The sequence below is a fragment of the Caloenas nicobarica genome, chromosome 7 (genome assembly GCF_036013445.1).
Source record: "Caloenas nicobarica isolate bCalNic1 chromosome 7, bCalNic1.hap1, whole genome shotgun sequence".
Classification (NCBI taxonomy): domain Eukaryota; kingdom Metazoa; phylum Chordata; class Aves; order Columbiformes; family Columbidae; genus Caloenas; species Caloenas nicobarica.
This window is the reverse complement of record NC_088251.1, coordinates 35,984,127-36,003,447: the sequence shown is the minus strand read 5'-3', so window position 1 is coordinate 36,003,447 and position 19,321 is coordinate 35,984,127. Positions and strand designations below refer to the sequence as shown.

Here is a 19,321-nt window from a genome sequence, read left to right as displayed (position 1 = left end):
TGGTGTCTAGGCTCGCTTTGAAAAAATTACATTGTTATGATGAGAGAAGTTTCCTGTAGAAGTTCCAGTGCAGGTGGACACCCCTCAGCTGGTAAATTGAAATACTGAGGGAAATACTCGCCCCAAACCCCCTTGGTTTTGCCTCACGCCTGGGGTGATGGGAACTTCGCATCTTTTCCTCTTCCATACAATTAGTCACAAGGGGTTCCCTGGGCTCTGACTTGGTGTGGAATGAGTGGCCCATGGGCTCTGTGGACCCCATTTTTTGGCCAGGGTGTGTGCAGGAGGGCAGGCGTAGGGGTGCGCATCCCCCCTCGGCTCATCAGCATCCCTCTTGGCTCAGCAAGCTTTCCTCTTGGAGCATCACTGTCCCCAGGGCAGCATTACCCAGCATGGTCCTGCCCTGCTTCTGCCTCTTGGACCTGTAAGTCCTTCCATCACTAACTTCCTTCCCCTTGACGCCAAAAAGGGTCAATCTTTAAAAAAAAAAAAAAAAAAAAATTGGAAAGTAAATTCTAGAAGGGCTTCATTGAATTGGGCAGAAATAATATGAGAAAAGAGGGAAAAGAAGCTGAAAATGGAGATGACGCGTTGCTGATGTGTGGGGGGAAGGTGTCCCTGCCCCGCAGCTGCCTCACTGCACTGCACTTGATCGAGGGTGGGGGGCCAGGGGGTGCATGGTCCTGCCTGGCTCAGTCTGGGATGGGGGGAGCCCCTCTGCCTGGCGCTGGTCCGGGTGCATGTGTGGGGGCATCGCAGGGGTCCCTGTGGGGGCCGAGGTGCTATTTTTGGCTCTGGGGGACACCTCGTGCCTTTCGTTCCATCTCTTCCTTTTTTTTTTTTTTTTTTTTTTTTTTTGGTGGCACGAGGGCAGATTGATGCCAGCGAGCCTCGGCGTAGCCTCCGCCTGCTTTTGGCACTGGTGGCCACTGGCCATGCTGGTGAGCAAGTCCTCGGGCTGCTGTCCAAGTGACCTGGGCACCTCTTCCTCTTTGTTTTCTCCTCCTGTTGCAGTGAAGCCAGGCAGGGGGTTGTGTTTTGTTTTGTTTTCTTTAATTTTTTATTTCCCCCCCAACACTTCTCTCAAAGGTTTTCTTTCCCTTCCTCTTCTCCTTCCTCTTCTCCTTCCTCTTCTCCTTCCTCTTCTCCTTCCTCTTCTCCTTCCTCTTCTCCTTCCTCTTCTCCTTCCTCTTCTCCTTCCTCTTCTCCTTCCTCTTCTCCTTCCTCTTCTCCTTCCTCTTCTCCTTCCTCTTCTCCTTCCTCTTCTCCTTCCTCTTCTCCTTCCTCTTCTCCTTCCTCTTCTCCTTCCTCTTCTCCTTCCTCTTCTCCTTCCTCTTCTCCTTCCTCTTCTCGCTTGCCCCAGGCTATGCGCCGGTGACGGGGATGTGCCACCCGCTCCGCAGCTGCACCCTCAACCACGAAGACGGCTTCTCCTCGGCATTCGTCGTCGCCCACGAGACCGGCCATGTGTAAGTCATGGGGACAGAGCTGTCTGTCCCCTCTGGTGGCTTTTCCCCTTCCTCTGGTGGTGTGGTGGGGCCAGCATCACTGGGGACAAGCATGATGGTGCCTCTCGTTTTGCACGAGGGACTTTCTGCCGGTGCAGGTGTGTGCGCTGCCGTGGCGTGAATGGACTGGTGTGAATCCCCTGGGAATTTGACTTTATGCTGGGTTTTCCCACCAGGTTAGGCATGGAGCACGATGGTCAGGGCAACCGCTGTGCTGACGAGACCAGCATGGGGAGCATCATGGCCCCACTGGTCCAGGCCGCCTTCCACCGCTACCACTGGTCCCGCTGCAGCAAGCAGGAGCTCAACCGCTACATCCAGTAAGTCCCATTTTCACCAGATGTTCTCCCTTCAGGTGACAGTCGGGTAGACCAGGTCCCCACTGGGATTGCTGGTTTTGGCCAGAATAGCAAAAAATGGGTCCTAGGAGGTAATTTTTCCTTTTTCTTCTACTACCAGTTTTGGTTCCTCAGTTGGTTTTGGGGTGCAGAGGCTGGAGACAAATAGGAGACTGATAAAAGTTGGAGATGTCAACAGAGCAATAGTTTGTAGAAGATCTCTGCTGGTGGAGCCCAGCTCCAGATTTTGGATATTTTTGCCATTTGCTTTGTGCAGCCTGTATGGTTTATCCTTTAAGCTCTAAAATGTCATGTGCCACATTAAAAAAAAAAAAGAAAAAAAAGGTAAAGGAGCAGGCCAGCAGCTTTCGGTGCATCAGGGATGAGACGAGCTGCAGGAAAGCAGGTGGCAGTGGTGGCACCCACTGGTGCAAGGTGCTCTGTCCCCTGGGGAGCTGCAAGCAGCAGGGGGATGCTTATCTTTGGGGGATTCCGTGGAGTTGTTCTGTGCTAGAAAATGTGGTTGTCAGCACCAAGATAATTCCGATTTCTCAATGTCTGAATTTGGAGAGAGGGCTGGGGGTGCAGGAAGGGGCAAAGGAGGGAAATCTTGCGTCTGCCTCTGCATCTCTGCAGCTCCTACGACTGTCTCCTGGATGACCCCTTCGAGCACCAGTGGCCAACTCTACCCGACCTGCCGGGCATCAACTACTCCATGGACGAGCAGTGCCGCTTCGACTTCGGTGTGGGCTACAAAACATGCACGGCGGTGAGTACGGAGCCCATACGGGTTGTGTGCCCATATTTCCACCCGCAGGACCCCCAGTCGGGTGCTGTGGGGGTGTCACCATCCCGCTGGGGGCCCCGTCCCAGCTCAGCTCCTCTGTGCTCCCCAGTTCCGCACCTTCGACCCCTGCAAGCAGCTGTGGTGCAGCCACCCAGACAACCCCTACTTCTGCAAGACCAAGAAGGGACCACCCTTGGATGGGACCGAGTGCTCTCCGGGCAAGGTAGGGGCTGGTCCTGGCTGTCCTCCTCCTGGGCGGGGGACAGGGACACCCTTGAGGGCAGCAGCCTGGTTTTTAGCTGGTGTTACTCCTTATTTTCCCCAGTTTGTGCTCAGATGAGAACTTTGGGGGTTTTTTTAATTCTGATCCAACTACTTCCGCAGAGAAGCAGGGCTCGTTTTGTCACCTGGCAAGAGAGCAATGACATTGTTGCACATCCAGCCTCGTGATTTCATCAGGCTTTTAATTTAGGCTCTCTTAGCATATCCGTTAGCAGAGTATGAAAGCGTGGATATGTTGGAAAAGCTGCTGGCCCGTGTAGTTTTTAGGTAGTTTGACTGGAGAGAGGAAATCGGTCCAAGAACTCAAAAATGTAGTGTTAGGGAAAGAAAATTGCAGGGATTTGTTTTGCAGAGGGATCTTTGCGTGCCCCAGGCTTGTCCTTTTGCGCAGGATTGTCCTTCTGCATCCTGATCTCTCCATCTGTGCAGCTACACAGCTGGTGTATCACGTCTGGAGCAAATCTCTGTCTGCTCTTCCAGCTATGATTTAAAAACCAGCCAACCAAACCACTTGTGAACAAGTAAATCCCGAAGAAAAACATGACGGTATAACCCAGCTGATGGGAACCACCTCCGTGCTGGTTTACACAGCTGCAAGCTCTGCATGCCAAGGGACCATTCCTGGTCCTCCTGCCTATGGGAGGGATGTGCCTGAGGGCACAATGAAGAGCATCTTCCTCCCATGCTTCGTGTTGGCCACTTTGCAAGCTGCAAGGCATTTTTCATAGAATGGAATCATAGAATCATTTTGTTGGAAGAGACCGTCAAGATCATCAGGTTCAACCATTAACCCAACTCTGGCATTACCCCATGTCCCCAAGAACCTCATCTCTGCATCTGTTCAACCCCTCCAGGGATGGTGATTCTACCAATTCCCTGAGCAGCCTGTTCCAATGCCCGACAGCCCTTTCCAGGAAGAAATTTTTTCCTAATACCCACCTAAACCTCCCCTGGTGTAACTTGAGGCCATTTCCTTTCATCCTGTTGCTTGTTCCTTGGGAGAAGAGACCAACACCCTCCATGCTCCAAGCTCCTTTCAGGCAGTTCAGAGATCAGAAGGTCTCCCCTCAGCTCCTGTTCTCCAGGCTGAGCCCCCCAGCTCCCTCAGCCGCTCCCATCACACTTGTGCTCCAGCCCCTTCCCCAGCTCCGTTCCCTCCTCTGAACTCGCTCCAGCACCTCAAGGGCTTTCTTGTCGTGAGGGACCCAAAACTGAACCCAGCATTCGAAGTGCAGCCAGGGGATGGTCACTGCCCTGGTCCAGCTGGCCACACTAGTGCTGATAGAAGCCAGGGTGCTGGTGGCCTTTTTGGCCACCTGTAGTACTATGGGTGTGGGAGGGCTCTTTGCTGGTGCCCAGCCCTTCGGAAGAGGCCAAGGTGGAGCTCCCCACCTCCTTCTCCTCCTTTTCCAGTGGTGCTTCAAGGGTCACTGCATCTGGAAGACGTCGGAGCAGCCCTACAGCCAGGACGGCAGCTGGAGCTCCTGGTCCAAGTTCAGCTCCTGCTCCAGGACCTGCGGGGGAGGTGTGCGCTCGCGCAGCCGGAGCTGCGACAACCCGCCGTATGTTTGGCTTCCACCTCCCTCCTTTTAGTGGCGGTTTGAACATCATCCCTCCCCGATGCTCTTTTAACCCGCCTATTGTATTTTCCAGCCCGGCATATGGTGGGCGCAACTGCCCAGGAGCCACCTACGAGTACCAGGTGTGCAACGCCGAGGAGTGCCCAGGGCCCTACCAGGATTTCCGTGCCCAGCAGTGCTCCAAGCGCAACTCCTACTACACCCACCAGAACAGCAAGCACGCCTGGCTTCCCTACGAGCACCACGATGGTGAGTGGTGGTGGGTTCTGGCAAAGGAGCAGTAGTCAAATCGCCTCCTCTCCCAGAGGAAGCCACCTTGGTGGCCATCACCATGGGACGGCATCACCGGGGCTCTGAGCAACCTGATCTGGGTGAAGATGTCTCTGCTCATTGCAGGGGGGTTGGACTAGATGATCTTTGAAGATCCCTTCCAACCCAAACTGTTCTATGATGCTATGGTGGGGTGACAGCGCTGCCCCACTTGCTCCCACTTGACTTGGTGTTCCTCATGCATGTTCCTCAAGAGTCTGGCAATGCAGTAACATGTAGAATGTCCCATCAGGTTGCCCTCTCTTAATTTCCCAAGAGTGCTGGGCAAAAGTGCAGGTTCTTGAGCAGCAAACAGATGCAGCAAACTGAGACATCTGGGCTTGGGAAATCTGGTTTTGCTCCAGGGTACAAGCTGAGATGGGTTTCTGTCTTCAGTCACCCTAATGTATTTCCACAAACCTTTTCTTCCCCCCACCTCTTTTCTCCTTTTTCTTTTGCCGCAGATGCTCAGAAGTGCGAGCTGATCTGCCAGTCGGAGGGCACGGGGGACATAGTGTTCATGAACCAGGTTGTTCACGATGGTACCCGCTGCAGCTACCGAGACCCCTACAGCATCTGCGTCCGGGGCGAGTGCGTGGTGAGGAGCTGGCGGCTGTTGCGCGACTGTCCCCATCCTTTGCCCATCCAGGAGATAGCCTGTGCATCCCCCTGACTCACCACCCCTGGGGGACACGTGTTTTTTAGCCCAGGGACCAACCCTGTGTGCAGGAAAGGGCTGTGGGGATGGTGGAGCAATGGGGTGGGCTGTGGGGATGTAACACCCCTGTGCTTGTCTTCTCTTCCCCGTGGGTCACAGCACGTTGGCTGTGACAAGGAGGTCGGCTCCCTGAAGCAGGATGACAAGTGTGGGGTTTGTGGGGGGGACAACTCGCACTGCCGGACGGTGAAGGGCACGTTGGCCAAGACCCCCAAGCAACCAGGTGAGCAGGCTGGGGGGTGTTTGGGGTTGAATTCGGTCTGGGTCAGCTGGATTCATGAGTGGGTGCATGTCCAGGTGGAGCTAAAGCTGCTCTTTCTCTTCCCGCAATCCATCCTTCCTCCTTTTCAGCGGGTGTTTTGAAGATGTTTGAGATTCCGGCTGGGGCGAGGCACCTTCAGATAGAAGAGATGGAGCCAGCGTCCCACAGCATCAGTGAGTGCACAGAGGCATAAAATCCTAGAACAGTTTGGGTTGGAGGGGACCTTCAAAGGTCATCTATTCTAACCCCCTGCCGTGAGCAGGGACGTCTTCACCCAGCTCAGGTTGCTCAGAGCCCCGTCCAGCCTGGCCTGGGATGTCTCCAGGAATGGGGCATCCACCACCTCTCTGGCCAACCTGGGCCAGGCTCTCACCACCCTCATTGACCAGAGGAAATTATGTTGAAATACCTCCTTTCTTCTCCAGCTGTTAAGAATCAAGCCACGGGTAACTTCATCCTTCACGCCAAGGGCAAGGAAGCCAAAACCCAAGTGTTCATTGAGATGGGATTGGAGTGGGAATACACGGTTGAAGATGGGAAGGAGAGCCTGAAAACCAGCGGTCCTCTGCACGATGCCATCAGTGTATTGGTAAGCGTGCCTGTGTTCAGAGCCCGCCTCATCACATTGGAGGTAGTAATGGGGTTTGTTTCTCCTACTCTTGTGTGTACCGTACCATGTGGTCATCGCTCACTTCTTTTTTTCTTTGATGGCCTCCTCTTCCCCTCCCTTTCCAATGGCATCACTCCTTCCTCTCCTTCCCCTTCTCTCTGCCTGCAGGTCATCCCTCAGGAGGAGGAGGAGGCCAGAAGCAGCCTGATGTACAGGTACATCATCCACGAAGACCTGCTGCCCATGATTGGAAACAACAATGTCCTGCTGGAGGAGATGGATTCCTACGAGTGGGCCCTCAAGAGCTGGTCCCAGTGCTCCAAGGCCTGCGGAGGAGGTACCTCTCCCTTCATCGCAGCCTACAGTGTGTGTTTGGGAGGGTGCTGGGGCACGTCAGGCAGCACGGGAGCCTTTGTCAGCATCTCTGGCTTGGAAACATGCAGATGCTGTTTTAAAGTGTTTCTCCCCAAGATCACACATGGCAAAGCTTCAGTCCTAGATCTGGTACTGCTTGGAGGCTTGGCTTGCTTCTCCACACCCAGACCTGTGTTCTTTGCATCTCTGTCAGTTGGGGGATCTCCCGTGAATGTTAAAAACTCGTATTGCAGAGCAGTTTAGCTGAGCATTTTAGCCTAATTTCTTATGAAAAAATGTACGCAACCTTCGTCTATCTGCTATGAGTTTTGAGTTCATTGGCTTTTTTTTTTTTTTTCTGTAGCCTGATTTGAGCCAAGGAGCAGTGATCTTGCAGCCGACTGCTCCTAAAGCTTGCAGCTTGTAGTTAAGGCTGGCTTAGCCCCAGTCTGGTCTGCTCCCAGGCAAGCACGGCTTATTTGGCAAATTATAGCAGTGCTTTGGCTGGGCTTGTGATGTGCTGCTTTTTTTTTCCCCATCTGGAGAAATAAAGTCAAATGTGTAGCTCGCTAAGCGCTGGTGGCTGTGTCTCCACCAGGAATCTCTGATGTCTTGACCTGGGTTTTTGGGGAAGGGAGGGGAGGGAAGGCTGAGTCTGCTTTGTCCCTCTCTGTGTGTGCACCCCGTGGTGACCCCAGGAGCTTGTGGGGGTTCTGGCACCCACACGAGCATCCTCTGCAAGCCTGGGAGGTGTTCTGCTTGGGTCCCACCTGAGCGGTGACATCCAAGAAGATGGGATACAGGAGAGGGACCGGGTGGGGAGACGACCCCATTTCCTCCCCACCCATCCTCTGCCCCACACAGGCATCCAGTACACCAAGTACGGCTGCCGGCGGAAGAGCGACAACCGGATGGTGCACAGAAACTTCTGCGACAACGGCAAGAAGCCCAAGCCGATCCGGCGGCGTTGCAACCTCCAGGAGTGCTCCCAGCCTGTGTGAGTTCCCCCCTGAAGTGCCCCCATCTCCTCTGTGGGGGTATTTGGGGATGTCTCGGGGACACACCAGCGCAGGCATCGCCTCTAATGTCCGTCTTTCCCCGCCGGCAGGTGGGTGGCCGAGGAGTGGGGTGCCTGCAGCAAGTCCTGTGGCAAGCTGGGGGTGCAGGCGCGGGGGGTGCAGTGTGTCCAGCGCCTGCAGAACGGCACCACCCGCACCCTGCACACCAAATACTGCCCTGGGCAGCGGCCCGAGACCCGCCGGCCCTGTGGCCGCCTGCCCTGCCCGCCACAGTGGAGGACGGGAGCCTGGTCCGAGGTGAGTTTGGGAGCAGGGAGAAAGCCCCCCAGGCTGCACAGAGGGCTCAGGAGGAGGGGGATAGGGGCTGGTTGTGGAGGGAAGGTGCTTATAGAGCAGGCTGGTCTCAAAGGGATGGAGATAGGCGTACAGGGGTTGATGTTTTCACCATGGAGAAAAACAAAATTAGGGAGGGAGTAGCATCCCTGTGCACCCTGGCGGATGCTGGAGATGGGGGGAAAAAAAGCCCTTATTAGCAAGCAATATCCACCATTGTCATCTGCAAATATTCCTCCGGGGTGGCTGTCGGGGTGTGCCAGCTGCCCCCCACCCCAGTCCCCAGTGTCTGTCTGTCTGTCTGGGCGCAGTGCTCGGCGAGCTGTGGGGAAGGCGTCCGGCAGCGGCAGGTGGTTTGCAAAGGCAGCGAGAGCGGCGGGAGCTGCGAGGGCGAGAAGCCGGAGGCCGTGCAGGGCTGCCAAGTGGCCCTCTGCCCGGGTGAGAGGAGGAGGAGGTGGCACTTTGCGGGGACACACCGGTGGGGACCGACACTCCTGCACAGCTCCAGCCCATCTCGGCTTCAGGGGGATGCTGGCAAAGCGGGTTGTGTTGAACATCCTTGATGCTGGCAGAGAAAGGGTTAAACGCCAGCCAAAATACTTGCGCTTTTCTGTTCTTGGCCCTGGTATTTGCTGGTTTGGGTTTTCTGCCTGATTGGGGATGCGATGAGCTGAGGGTACGATGGAGATGGACACCCTGGGGTTTATCGTGGGTTTTTGTGGGTGGTTTCAAGGTTGGGCCAACTGGGTTCTCCCAAGGGACCTCGTTTTTAAGGAGATCACTTAAAACCAAAAAAAATCCCCCTCCAAAACACCCTCGTTAAGGTGTTATGAGTACCCCCAGCGTGGGCATCATGGTGCTCTCTCTGCAGGGAAGCTCTCCGTTGTCACCACCAGCACCGATGCCAGTGACCACAGCACGCCCAAAGGGCAGCGGGCGCCCCAGGATGGGGCCAGAAACCCTGTTAGCAAGATCTCCTCCAGTAAGTGTTTCTGCTTGGGTGAGAGCGATGCTTCCAGGGGGGAGTTTGGGGGGTGTTACCCTCTGCTGCTGCATCCCTGCTGCTCAGCTGCCATCTTGTGGAGCCTGGGATCTTGCAGCTCCCCCTGCATTTGCCTGGACACCCTCCTGCACTCCCTTTGCCTCCTGATTTTGTGCCGTTTCTTTTTTACCTTGAACGTTTTCAGGCTCCTGTGTTTACCCAGGCAAGCAAATGGCTTCTGGCTTTTGCCCCTTGCTCCAAGCAAGGGGATGCTTACAGTGCGTTGTAGCTGGGGCAAGAGGCATCACGATCGCGTTTAAGATCATAGAGTGGTTTGGGTTGGAAGGGACCTTCAAAGCTCATCCAGTGCCCCCCCTGCCGTGAGCAGGGACATCTGCACCAGCTCAGGTTGCTCAGAGCCCCATCCAGCCTGGCCTGGGATGTCTCCAGGGATGGGGCATCCACCACCTCTCTGGGCAACCTGGGACAGGGTCTCGCCACCCTCAGCGTAAAAAATTTCTTCCTCGAGTCCAGCCTCAATCTCCGCTCCTTTAGCTTAAAACCATCACCCCTTGTCCTGTCATAACAGGCCCTGCTAAAAAGTCTGTCCCCATCTTTTTTTATAGGCCCCTTTTAAGATTTGCTGGTTTGGAGCATCCCTTGCTGTCTTTTTTTTCTTCGTGCACAGAAGCCTTGAGCGCTTTGGCTTTGTTTCCCAACTCTCTCACCGCCCTGCAAGGGGGAAGGAGGGCACCCCGTGTCCTTTGGGACCATTGGAAAGGCACAGCGATGGGACCTCCTTCCTTTGTGCCCTCTGATGCTTCTCCCCGCTCTGTCCCTCTCCAGGGGAGCCTTGCCTCGGGGACAAGTCCATCTTCTGCCAGATGGAGGTCCTGGCCCGCTACTGCTCCATCCCTGGCTACAACAAGCTCTGCTGCGAATCCTGCGGCAAGAAAACCTCCTCCGCCACCGGCTTGCCCCCCGCCGCCGGCCCCAGTGCTCCGCCGCCGGGAACCGCCGCTCCCAGCCCCACTGCGCCGCTCGCCCCCCGTCCCACTGGCCCTGCCCAGGGGGGACCCGCTGGGGACCCCACCCTGGCTCCTCGGGGTGCTGGGGGGGCGCCAGGCAGGGGGCAGGCAGCCAGGTAACCCACCCGGGACCACCTTGCCATGGGACGGGGGAAGCCTTTCGCCTCCCTCCTTCTCTCTCTCTCCCCATCTTTTCCTCTCTCTCCCCCACTTCCAGGAATGGTTTTCATGGGTGGTGCTGCCGGCTCACCCAAAAATTCCCAGGAAAACCACTTTTTTCCTCATGCTTCCCCCATCCTCCCAGCTGTGGCGTGTTCGTTTTTTTTTTTTTTTTTTTTTGACAGTGCCACGGAAAAAAGGTGAAAAGGAGCCAAAAAAAAGCAACAGCGGCTTGGCTGCGGGTAACCCGCCATGAGCCACTTCCTTCCAAGGTGCTAAAAAGATTTTTGGGGGGGCTTTAATGTTGCTTTTTCCTTCTTTCCACCCCAAGCAGCAACATGAGATGTGCTGGGGGACGGTCCTGGCTCCTCGGTTCAGCACCAGTGCTTGGAGCTTGGGGGTAGCAATGGGAGGATGCTGGGGGAGCAAGCAACTGGAGGGAGGTGGTGAGGTATGGGGGGAAATGTTGGGAAATACCCAAATTGTTGCCCCGGGGTGTCACTGGTGGGGTAGAGAGTTTGAGAAACATGTCACGGAGTGTGAAAACCGTGGACCAGCTCCTGTCCTGCATCACAGGGTAGGCAGGAGATGGTCCAGCCAACTCTAATATGAGCAATAAGAACAAGGTCGAAGGCCAAAAATACACATAAAAAATGCCTGTCACCTGATGGTGACTTTTTAACTAATACTGCCCTTGGTCAGCCTTGAGCTGACACCGATGCCCAGCCTGATCTTGTACCCAGTGCCCGTGGGACATCAAAATGGGGATGACTGGGAAGCCAAGAGTGGGTTTTAGGGGCAGTTACAAAGAAAGGATAGGGGAAGATTCATCTGCATCCTTTTTGTCGCATGGGAGGGGGTAAAAGGGGGGTGATTAACGCCGTTAAAAAATATTGTGCCAAGTACTAAATGTATGCACAGCACTTTAGGAGCCCAGGGCTGCGTGCAGCTTGCTTGGTGTCAGGCCAGCTCCAGGCACAGGGTCTGTCTGGGGGAGTTAGAGTCCCCAAACCTCCTCGAAGTGGGGTCAGGTGGCCCCCAAGGGGTGTCCTTGAGGGGGCTGCTGTGATTTTGGTGCTTAGAGGTGCTCAGCCTCCCAGCTGAGGGTGCAGGGACGGGACGCTGCATCGATAACACTCACGTGGCTGCGAGGAACTCGAGGTCGGGACATCTCGGAGGAACTCGTTGCCTTTGCTAGCTCCGTGTGGCTTGCGGCAGGAGTGAGGATGAGGATGGTTCATGCTGTAATTGAAACAAACGGAGGCCCTGGTGTGTTCCCGACACTTTAAATGTTGGACTGACACAGCCGTCTCTCTGCTCTGTTCCCCTGGAGTTACCCAAGAGCAAAAAAAATGGGTGGAAGAGATGTTAAGAGGGCGGCTCGTGCACCCTCCTGCTCCTGCATCGCCTCCGAGTCAAGGCTGGATGAGCATTTCTCTAATTACTCTTAAAAGCACCTGAGGCTGGAGGTCCCCGGTATTAAACGGGCTTCACGAAAGATGGGACGAAGTCTGTATGAGCCAACAACCAGCACACCTCGTGGGAGCGGACAGATGGATGGATGCCTTCGAAACCCTGCGGCGGGAGATGCCCAGGTCCAAGGCGTGTAGGTATCGGTACCCACTGGATCAGTGAGATGCTGGGGAGGGTGTCCCGGGGTGGGATCCATCCCTTGGACTGACTGCTGCCACCACCGCCGTGCCCCCTGCCAGCCTATTGCCCTCCGCGGGAGCACCAGCATTTATTTATTGTGCCAAAGATAACGCTTCGTTTACTCTTCAGGGAGCATCTCCCCAGCGGTGTGGAGTGGGAGGGCTGGGGTTAGGGCAGGAACCACATCCCCGTCCCGCTGCTGGGACCGCCCTGGGCTGGCTCGGGGCAGGACTGAGCTTGTTTTGCCTTTCCCTGCCCAAAACAAGGATTTTCTCCAGCGTGCAGCCCCCTGCACCATAGCAATTAAAACCTTCCACCCCCCAAAATAGGCTGTAACGTCTCCAGGGCACAGTATAAGTGCGTGCACGCGTGCGCGCCCACTCCTTCCTCCCAAATTCTCAGTTGCACTCCTCCCTTCAGGGCTGTCCTGGGCATTAGTGCTTTATTGCATTAGGAATATTTGCAGTGGTTCCTGTGTCTCAGGACTGGCCGACCCCCTTCTCACCCTGCGGCCGGAGTCCCCAGGGGGGCGAGGGGGCTGTGCTGTAGGTGCTAACTCGAGCCGAGAGCGGCGGGTCACATTATTTAAAAAGAACTTGCGATAAATTAATCCCCTCTGGCGCACGCGGGTGCTCTGGGGTGGCGATGCCGAGGGGCCAGGACCCAGCACTGGGTATTTATTCCAGCCTCAGGCAGGCTGAGGTTGGGTCGCTTCTCGCCGTGGTGCGTGGAAAGCTGCAGCGTGGGGACGTGGTGATGCCATGTCCCGGGTCCCAGCGGGGATTTGACCCCGTCGCTGGGAGGAGAGGGTGCGTCTGGTCCCTCGTATCCTCCAGCTGGACGCACCGAGTCGTTCCTGTGATGTAACCTTGTCCAGTGTTACCACGATGTATAAAGTTTTGTACATACGAGATTCAGAGCTTTTTAACTTTTAATATTTATTAATTTTCTTGGGTTCTTTTTTTTTTTTTTTTTGAACTCTAACATAATGTAAAAAAAAAAAAATAAATCCACATGAAAATCACTTTCTTGATTGAGCTGGGGAAGTGGGTATGTGAGGTGGAAAAATATGAGTGTGACCTGTGTGGTTGTTGAACTTGATTTCGCACAGCAAGCTACCACATTTTTGTTTTATTTCAACCCAGCTACTCCTCCATCAGCCAGTTTCACATACCTGTTGTGAGTTTGGTGGGTGTTTGTTTGTTTGCCTGGTTTTTTTTCTGGATGCCTCATCCCCTTCCATGTTGCAGTACCCAAAGTCGCTTGAACTGATGGTGAAAAACACATTTCTAACTCCCCAAGCGATGGCTCTCTTGCCATACACCTGCTACTATTGGCATAGCAGGAGAAAAACCTAAATCTAGATACATATATATACACTCAGATAAATATATAGCTTTTATCCATTAAAAAACAAATAAAGATGCGTCGCATCCCCTGAGCTTGCACTGGCAACCAATGCCATGGGCAGGTAATAAATACAGAGCGATGGAACTGGGGCTGGGCTGAAGCCGCGGAACAAACAGCCCCGTGGACAGTGATGCCCAGCCTGGGGGTGCATTTTGGCAGCCCCCCTCTCTCCCTTGTGCGCAGTGCAGGGAGCGATGCCCAACACCAGCTACAGTCGCTGCTCCTGGATGAGGGTTTTTGGGGAACCCCTGTTGCAAGGCTTGGTGCCACCTCGGTTACCCCAGCTTGCAGATGCTCCATCTCCGAAGCAGCACTGTGTCCTCTACGCTTGGGGTTGCTTGGTGGGTGCATCACCTCGACCCATCGCTGGTGGCCGTGGCAGTGAGCAGGTCCAGGAGTGGGTCTCCAGCTCTGGCCGTATCCCCCGTGCCCGGGCAGAGCCCACGTCCCCCAGGTCAGGGACAGGCGGTGGCAGCGAGGTGCCGGCGGAGGTGCTGGATGAAGTCTGCTTGGGACTGCGGCAGGACACGGTTAGTGACAGAAGCGGGGATCCAGCCCTTTGGGAGGGAGAAAACACCCCAAATTTGGTCCCGCTGGGTCAAAGAGAGCTGGGGGTGCCCATCCCAGGGAGGAGGTTGGGACGTCCCAGCCCGGGTGACACGGTGACACTTGCCTTCAGGTCCATGCTGAGGAGCCAGGTGAAGTGGGTCCGGCCGGGGTCCCCCACCAGTGGCTGCAGGACGATGCAGCTCAGCCGGGACTCTGCCCTGCGGGGGGCAAGAGAGGGGTCAGGTAGGGTGGAAAACGGGGGTATGGAGCCCCCGGAGCCAGCACAACGGGGAGGCAGCTCTTGGTGCAAGCAGTCATGGTGATGTCCCTCACTGCGGGGACGCAATAGCCCATGACGGTCGCTTTTTAGGGGCTGTACCTGATGCACCCCTCCTGCGAGGGCAGCAGCTTGGCGTGGGTGGCCGTCCCCACCAGGTACACGGCCGCGTCCCTCCTCACGCGGTGCCGCACGCTGACAAAGTCCCGCTGGCCCACCAGGTTGCCCGGGCTGGGAGCGGTGACTTCGTGTGTCACCAAGGTGTCCGTCCCGACGCGCTGCAGCACCTACCAGAGCAAGGAGCAACCTTGGGGATTAGGCTCCTCTGGGGACAACCGTGCCACCCCCTTCCTCCTGCCCAGGGGACATTAAGCCACCCCTGGGGACAGCAGTGTGGGGTGGCAGAGGGCACAGAACCAGCAGCAAGGCAGGCGCTTGGGGCTGGCAGCCGGTGATAATTAAATCCTAATCACCTGCAGGCTAATAAAGGGGAAATGGGGTGATTTTTGCAGCCTTTTTTTATCTGGGCTGGGACTCTCTCTATGCTGTTTCTCTATATGAAGGGACAGGGAAGTGGTAGCAATAAATAAGCAGTAAATAATAAATAAGCAGAGGCTGGGTGGCATCCGAGCCAGCACAGGTGAATTAGGGGAGGCCTTCTGAGGCTGGCAGCTTGTGTAGGGAGACGCTGTGATTTGGGAGCTGAGAAATAAGGCAAATACTCAAAAGAAGGCCTTGACAACTCATAAGCTTCCCGGGGGTGGCCCTGCAGTGTGATATATTTGGGTTTACCTTTTTTTTTTTTTTTTTGAGCTGTCTGATTCCCCTGAACAGTTTCTCACCCAACATTGAAGTCTGAGCAATGTCAGAGTCCCCCGGTGTGGAAAAACCTCTGCGAACAGGCACTTTGCAGAAAAAAACCCCTGGAAATGACATGTTGCTCAATGCTATACCAGTAAAGTACATCTCTCCCTGGGGTGATACCCTGCTCTTGCAGGAGCGCAGAATTAACTTTAGTCCTTCAGCAATCTTAAAAACCTCGATAAATATTTTTTTTTTTTGGTGCTAGCCACCCTGGCGACGCAAACCCTCCGACTGTCTGCCCGCAGCCTAAATAAATATGATTTTTTTGGGTGCTGGCAAGCTTGATGATGCAAAGGCTGAGGCCATCTGCCCACGGTGGCATGGGAGCATCCCTCCCCACCTCACCTTCACCCGGCTGAGGGTCGGGTTCCACTGGGGCATTTGCTCGATCCTCTCGAACAGCTCCCGGTGCAGCCGGGCCACCGGCACGGCCAGGACCACCTCTGCCCGAAACACCTTGCCCAGCCCGGGGAGGGCAGTGCTGGACACAGCAGCCCTGGCATCCTGGGAGAGGAGAGAGCCTGAATCAACCCCAAATGTCCCCGGAAGCATCGGCTACACGCTGAAATACCTTGCTAATAAATCATCCCCGCCCTCCTAGATGGCCTTTGGAGGTCCCTTCCAACCCAAGTTATCCTGTGATTCTTTTGAATCACTGCTTGGTTTACAGGTGAAAGCAGATATATCTAAATCATGCCTCTACGATTGACTTTTTTTTTTTTTTTAAGCTACTTTCTAGCTAAATTAAATAGTTCAGCAAACAGCTTAATGAACAAACACTGTAAATAACAACAAAGCCACAATCTGTGGAGTTTTTCTGCAGAAATGCTCCTGGCTTTCCCCAGAGACACGATTATCTGAGTTTCCCCTTCCAAGCCTTTTCCTGCTGTCTATTTACTTTGCAGATTTGCTTGTGAACGTACTTTAACAATGGCTTGCTTGGAAACCCCCTTTGCCATGCGTGCTTTTGCACGGCACACCTGCTGTGCCCGTGGTTTCCCTTCAAGGAGGTCTAAGAAAAGCAAATCTCCCCTCCCCAGACTGATTTATCCTCCTGAGAGCATTTTTCAGCTTGCAGCAGCAAAGGTGAGAGGTGTTTGGGCTTTACCAGCATGGTTTCAGCCTGCCAGCCCGTGCGCTGCTGCAGGATGCTCAGTGCTCGCTGCAGCGCCCGTTCTCCCTGGGCAATGTAGGAGAGGTCCACGCTGGAGGACTGGCTGGGGCTGACGTCTCCATCAGGCTCAGGGCAGGCGGCTGCAGGAACAAGGCAGAACAACGTAAAAATCCTCCCCCCAGCTTTGCCTGCGTGCATGGGTGCGGGTACAGATGTACAAATGGAGCTGGAGCAGAGGGTTTTGCTGACCCAAAGGCAGCAAAAAGTCTTACACCACCGTTTCCATCACACGACTGGTCCCCTCTTGGGCTCGGTGCAGAAAACCTCGCTGGCAGGAGCATCCCTGGCATTCATTCCCTGTGTGCTGACTGCTTGGAAGGCCTTTTAGAATTGCTTTCCAAATCAATTCCCAGTAACACGGCGGTACAAATTGCACGTTGCTTGGGTATTATTAACATTGCATAGGCTGCTTTTGGGCCAAGCCACGCTTCAAAAAAAACCCAGATGAAATTGCCAGTTTTCAAGTCTTTAGGTAAGTGGTGGAATTAGAGGCACAGCAGACATGCAACAAAACACTGATACGTGCCTGGAACCTCGGCTGAAAGCTTTGGCTGCCTGTATAGTGAGTTAATACAATTTACCTCCCAGAATCTCCGAGTCTCTCAGTTTGCTATCAGAATGGGGAATGCTTTTAAGCTACCACAGAGTAGGTGAGAAGATAACGAATTCTGTCCCCCCAAATAAGGGTCAAATCATACAGGGAGGAGTGTATGTTAATACGTGTCCCTCCATCCCTTGTTGCAAGGGGCTTGTGAGCAGGGGTAGGAAATGTGGTACCCAAGTGCCCAGGCTGAGCTTACCTGTCTCCTTCCCCATCAGCCTGTGAATATAATGAGGAATTTTGGAAGGCAGGCGACAGGATCCCCTTACCACCAGCCCTTTCACATCCTTCTGTATTGCCGCAACAGCTGGTATCTTGAAGCCTAGGGGAGAGGCTTTGGTGAGCAGGGAGGAAGATGCTGCAGTGTCCCGCATCTCCGCTGGAAGCTCATTTGCAGCTAAGACCGAGACTACCCTACACACGGCACGACGGGGGAGGAAAATAGATGCATGGACGTGAGAATTCTAAGGGAGCACCCATCAGATGCAGACTCAGCATCCCCTTTCCTGCCCGTTTTTCCTGAGGTTGGAGGGAAGGTGACCGGGGCTTACCGGGCAGGTGGTCGTGGGCGATGCCGCAGCACAATTTGACGGTGGCCTGCAGCATGGCGCGGGAGCAGGGATCTCTCCGGGAGCACGCTGCGTCCCCATGAGCCTTTATAGCTGGGCTGAAGGACGGCACCCGGTGATAGGACCAGGCTGCAGATAGCGGCTGGGAATCGGGAGCGCTCCAAGGACAAGGCGAGGGAGAGGAGGGGCTGGAGGGAAAAGCCAGGCTTCCCTCGGAATGAGCCGTCCCTGCCTGGGGATGAACACTGGGATGGGACACTGGAGCGGTCCCCAGTGCCACTCGATGGATGGCTGCGGTGGCCAGCCCAAGCTGGTGAAGAAAGCCGGGGCACTCGCATGGAGGGAAGGATGGGGTGGGAGCTGAGAGCTTTGCTCTCAGGGAACGTGGAAGCTGATATTATCGTGGAAAGTAGTGCTTCTTCCCATGGAAACTTCATGGAAGTTGTGGTGGTAATTGCTGCTGTTGTAACTCCTCAAGTAACCACGTATTTTCCTCTTTCCTGCTTTGCTCCCTCCTAACTGTCCCCTGCAGACCTCTGGTGTTCGTGGTGGTGGTGGGACCGCTACATCTTTTGCCGTGGAGTTTTTTATTCCTTCCCTTTGTGTTTTTAATGGCCCCTCTTAAAAGTTTAAACATAAAACCTACTAGGTCACTCCTTAAAGCACAGCCGCGCTGTATTCCTCTGGCCCTTTGCAATATCTGTTTTTTCAAGTGCTTTGAAAACCCCACTTGATTTTTACCATGGAAAGGCTCTCCCACCTGTAGGTACCTAAGGGGTCAGATGTTTTTGTGTCACTCAGCATCACTACAGCTCACTTCACCTTCAGCCTCTGAGGCTGCAACAGCCAAAATATTTGGGCCAGGAGGGCTTTTTGGCTTTAAAAGGATAGGAGAAACTTCCAGGCTTGCAGTCCGATGCGGTTGTGGCCAGCGAGTTTCTTGCTGGGATGGGAACAGTCCTTCCCTGGCAGCTCTGGGGCTGTCACAGCGGTGATGGGGACAATCTGGTGAGTCTGTACAGTATCGCATGTTGCTTTAATAAGTGTATTATCGTGAGTGGAGTAGCAAGAGAGAAGCTTGTGGATGGCTTTTGGACATGGCAGAATTACTGTGGCAGAGGGTCATTGAGTAAGTAGGAAAAGCAGGGTAAGAAACTACTGTTTTCACCAAAAGCTGATGGAGTTAAATATGATTATTTGTTCTTTTTGACCTGAGGCACAATCACATCTCTTCAATACTCCAACTATTGGCAGTGATGGAGTGGGAGAAACAATTTCCTAGGAAAATTTTGGCTTTTTTTCCCATGGGCTTCAGCCCTGCTGTGCTGGGGGGGGTTTATCCCAGCCCTGAGGACTTGCTGGCTCATTTCAACCAGTTCCCAGGCTCCCAGCCTGACTTACCAGGCCTGGCCCTGAGCTTTTCCCTCCTGGGGCTTTTCCTGCAGGGATAACCTCATGGCACAGCTGCTGGGGCTTGCACAGCTGTGCCCTGTTAGAGCTTCATAGCTTTCTCCTTCCATCCCTGATTGCTTGGCATGTTATAAGAGCAAACTTCTGCTAGCAGCTATTCTAGGGTGACTTTGGGTGTGGTAGCACCCAGATTGCATGTCCCCTGGCTGCAGATGCATGTGTGTGATGTGCATGGTCCAAAGTAGCTGCAAGCTTTGCAGCAGGGGCTTGGGAGGTGCACAGCAGCCAAACTGCAGATCTGCGGGAGCTTTGCTGTTGCTGGAGCTCTCTGTTTGTGCTGGGGTTTCCACTGCTGCTTTGGTGAGTTGCAACCCCCTTTTTTTTGATTTTTCATGGTGTCTGGGATTTTTTGCATGGTTAGGAAATACAATACTTTTTTTTTTTTTTTTTTTGGTAAGCTGCCGAGGAAGGAGAAAGCAGTGACTGATAAGAGATCTGGCCCAGGGCTTTAAACCTGCATCTCCACTCACTCCCTGGGAGAGCCG

General features: G+C 54.4%; 2 protein-coding genes across 2 annotated transcripts in view; one reads left to right on the top strand and one right to left on the bottom strand.

Moving 5' to 3' along the window:
• The window catches only part of ADAMTS14 (ADAM metallopeptidase with thrombospondin type 1 motif 14), a 31,426-nt gene extending 21,194 nt beyond the window's left edge, over window positions 1-10,232 (top strand). Inside the window, exons 7-22 of the mRNA XM_065638787.1 lie at window positions 1,364-1,469; window positions 1,685-1,828; window positions 2,483-2,615; window positions 2,743-2,856; window positions 4,329-4,477; window positions 4,569-4,744; window positions 5,269-5,402; window positions 5,622-5,745; window positions 5,874-5,957; window positions 6,210-6,373; window positions 6,563-6,731; window positions 7,613-7,745; window positions 7,857-8,064; window positions 8,412-8,554; window positions 8,997-9,082; window positions 9,929-10,232. Coding sequence (XP_065494859.1) covers window positions 1,364-1,469; window positions 1,685-1,828; window positions 2,483-2,615; window positions 2,743-2,856; window positions 4,329-4,477; window positions 4,569-4,744; window positions 5,269-5,402; window positions 5,622-5,745; window positions 5,874-5,957; window positions 6,210-6,373; window positions 6,563-6,731; window positions 7,613-7,745; window positions 7,857-8,064; window positions 8,412-8,554; window positions 8,997-9,082; window positions 9,929-10,230 — 2,369 coding nt within the window. The 3' untranslated portion in view covers window positions 10,231-10,232. The remainder of the gene's footprint in view (window positions 1-1,363; window positions 1,470-1,684; window positions 1,829-2,482; window positions 2,616-2,742; window positions 2,857-4,328; window positions 4,478-4,568; window positions 4,745-5,268; window positions 5,403-5,621; window positions 5,746-5,873; window positions 5,958-6,209; window positions 6,374-6,562; window positions 6,732-7,612; window positions 7,746-7,856; window positions 8,065-8,411; window positions 8,555-8,996; window positions 9,083-9,928) is intronic.
• A 3,555-nt stretch (window positions 10,233-13,787) lies between these two features.
• LOC135990987 (steroidogenic acute regulatory protein, mitochondrial-like) lies at window positions 13,788-17,403 on the bottom strand. Its single transcript, XM_065639198.1, has 7 exons — window positions 17,349-17,403; window positions 16,997-17,119; window positions 16,131-16,276; window positions 15,368-15,526; window positions 14,261-14,445; window positions 14,006-14,099; window positions 13,788-13,889 (listed from the first exon to the last, which is right to left on the bottom strand). The coding sequence occupies exons 1-7, from the start codon at window positions 17,401-17,403 to the stop codon at window positions 13,788-13,790; spliced, it is 864 nt and encodes a 287-aa protein (XP_065495270.1).
• Between the last annotated feature and the right edge of the window lie 1,918 nt (window positions 17,404-19,321).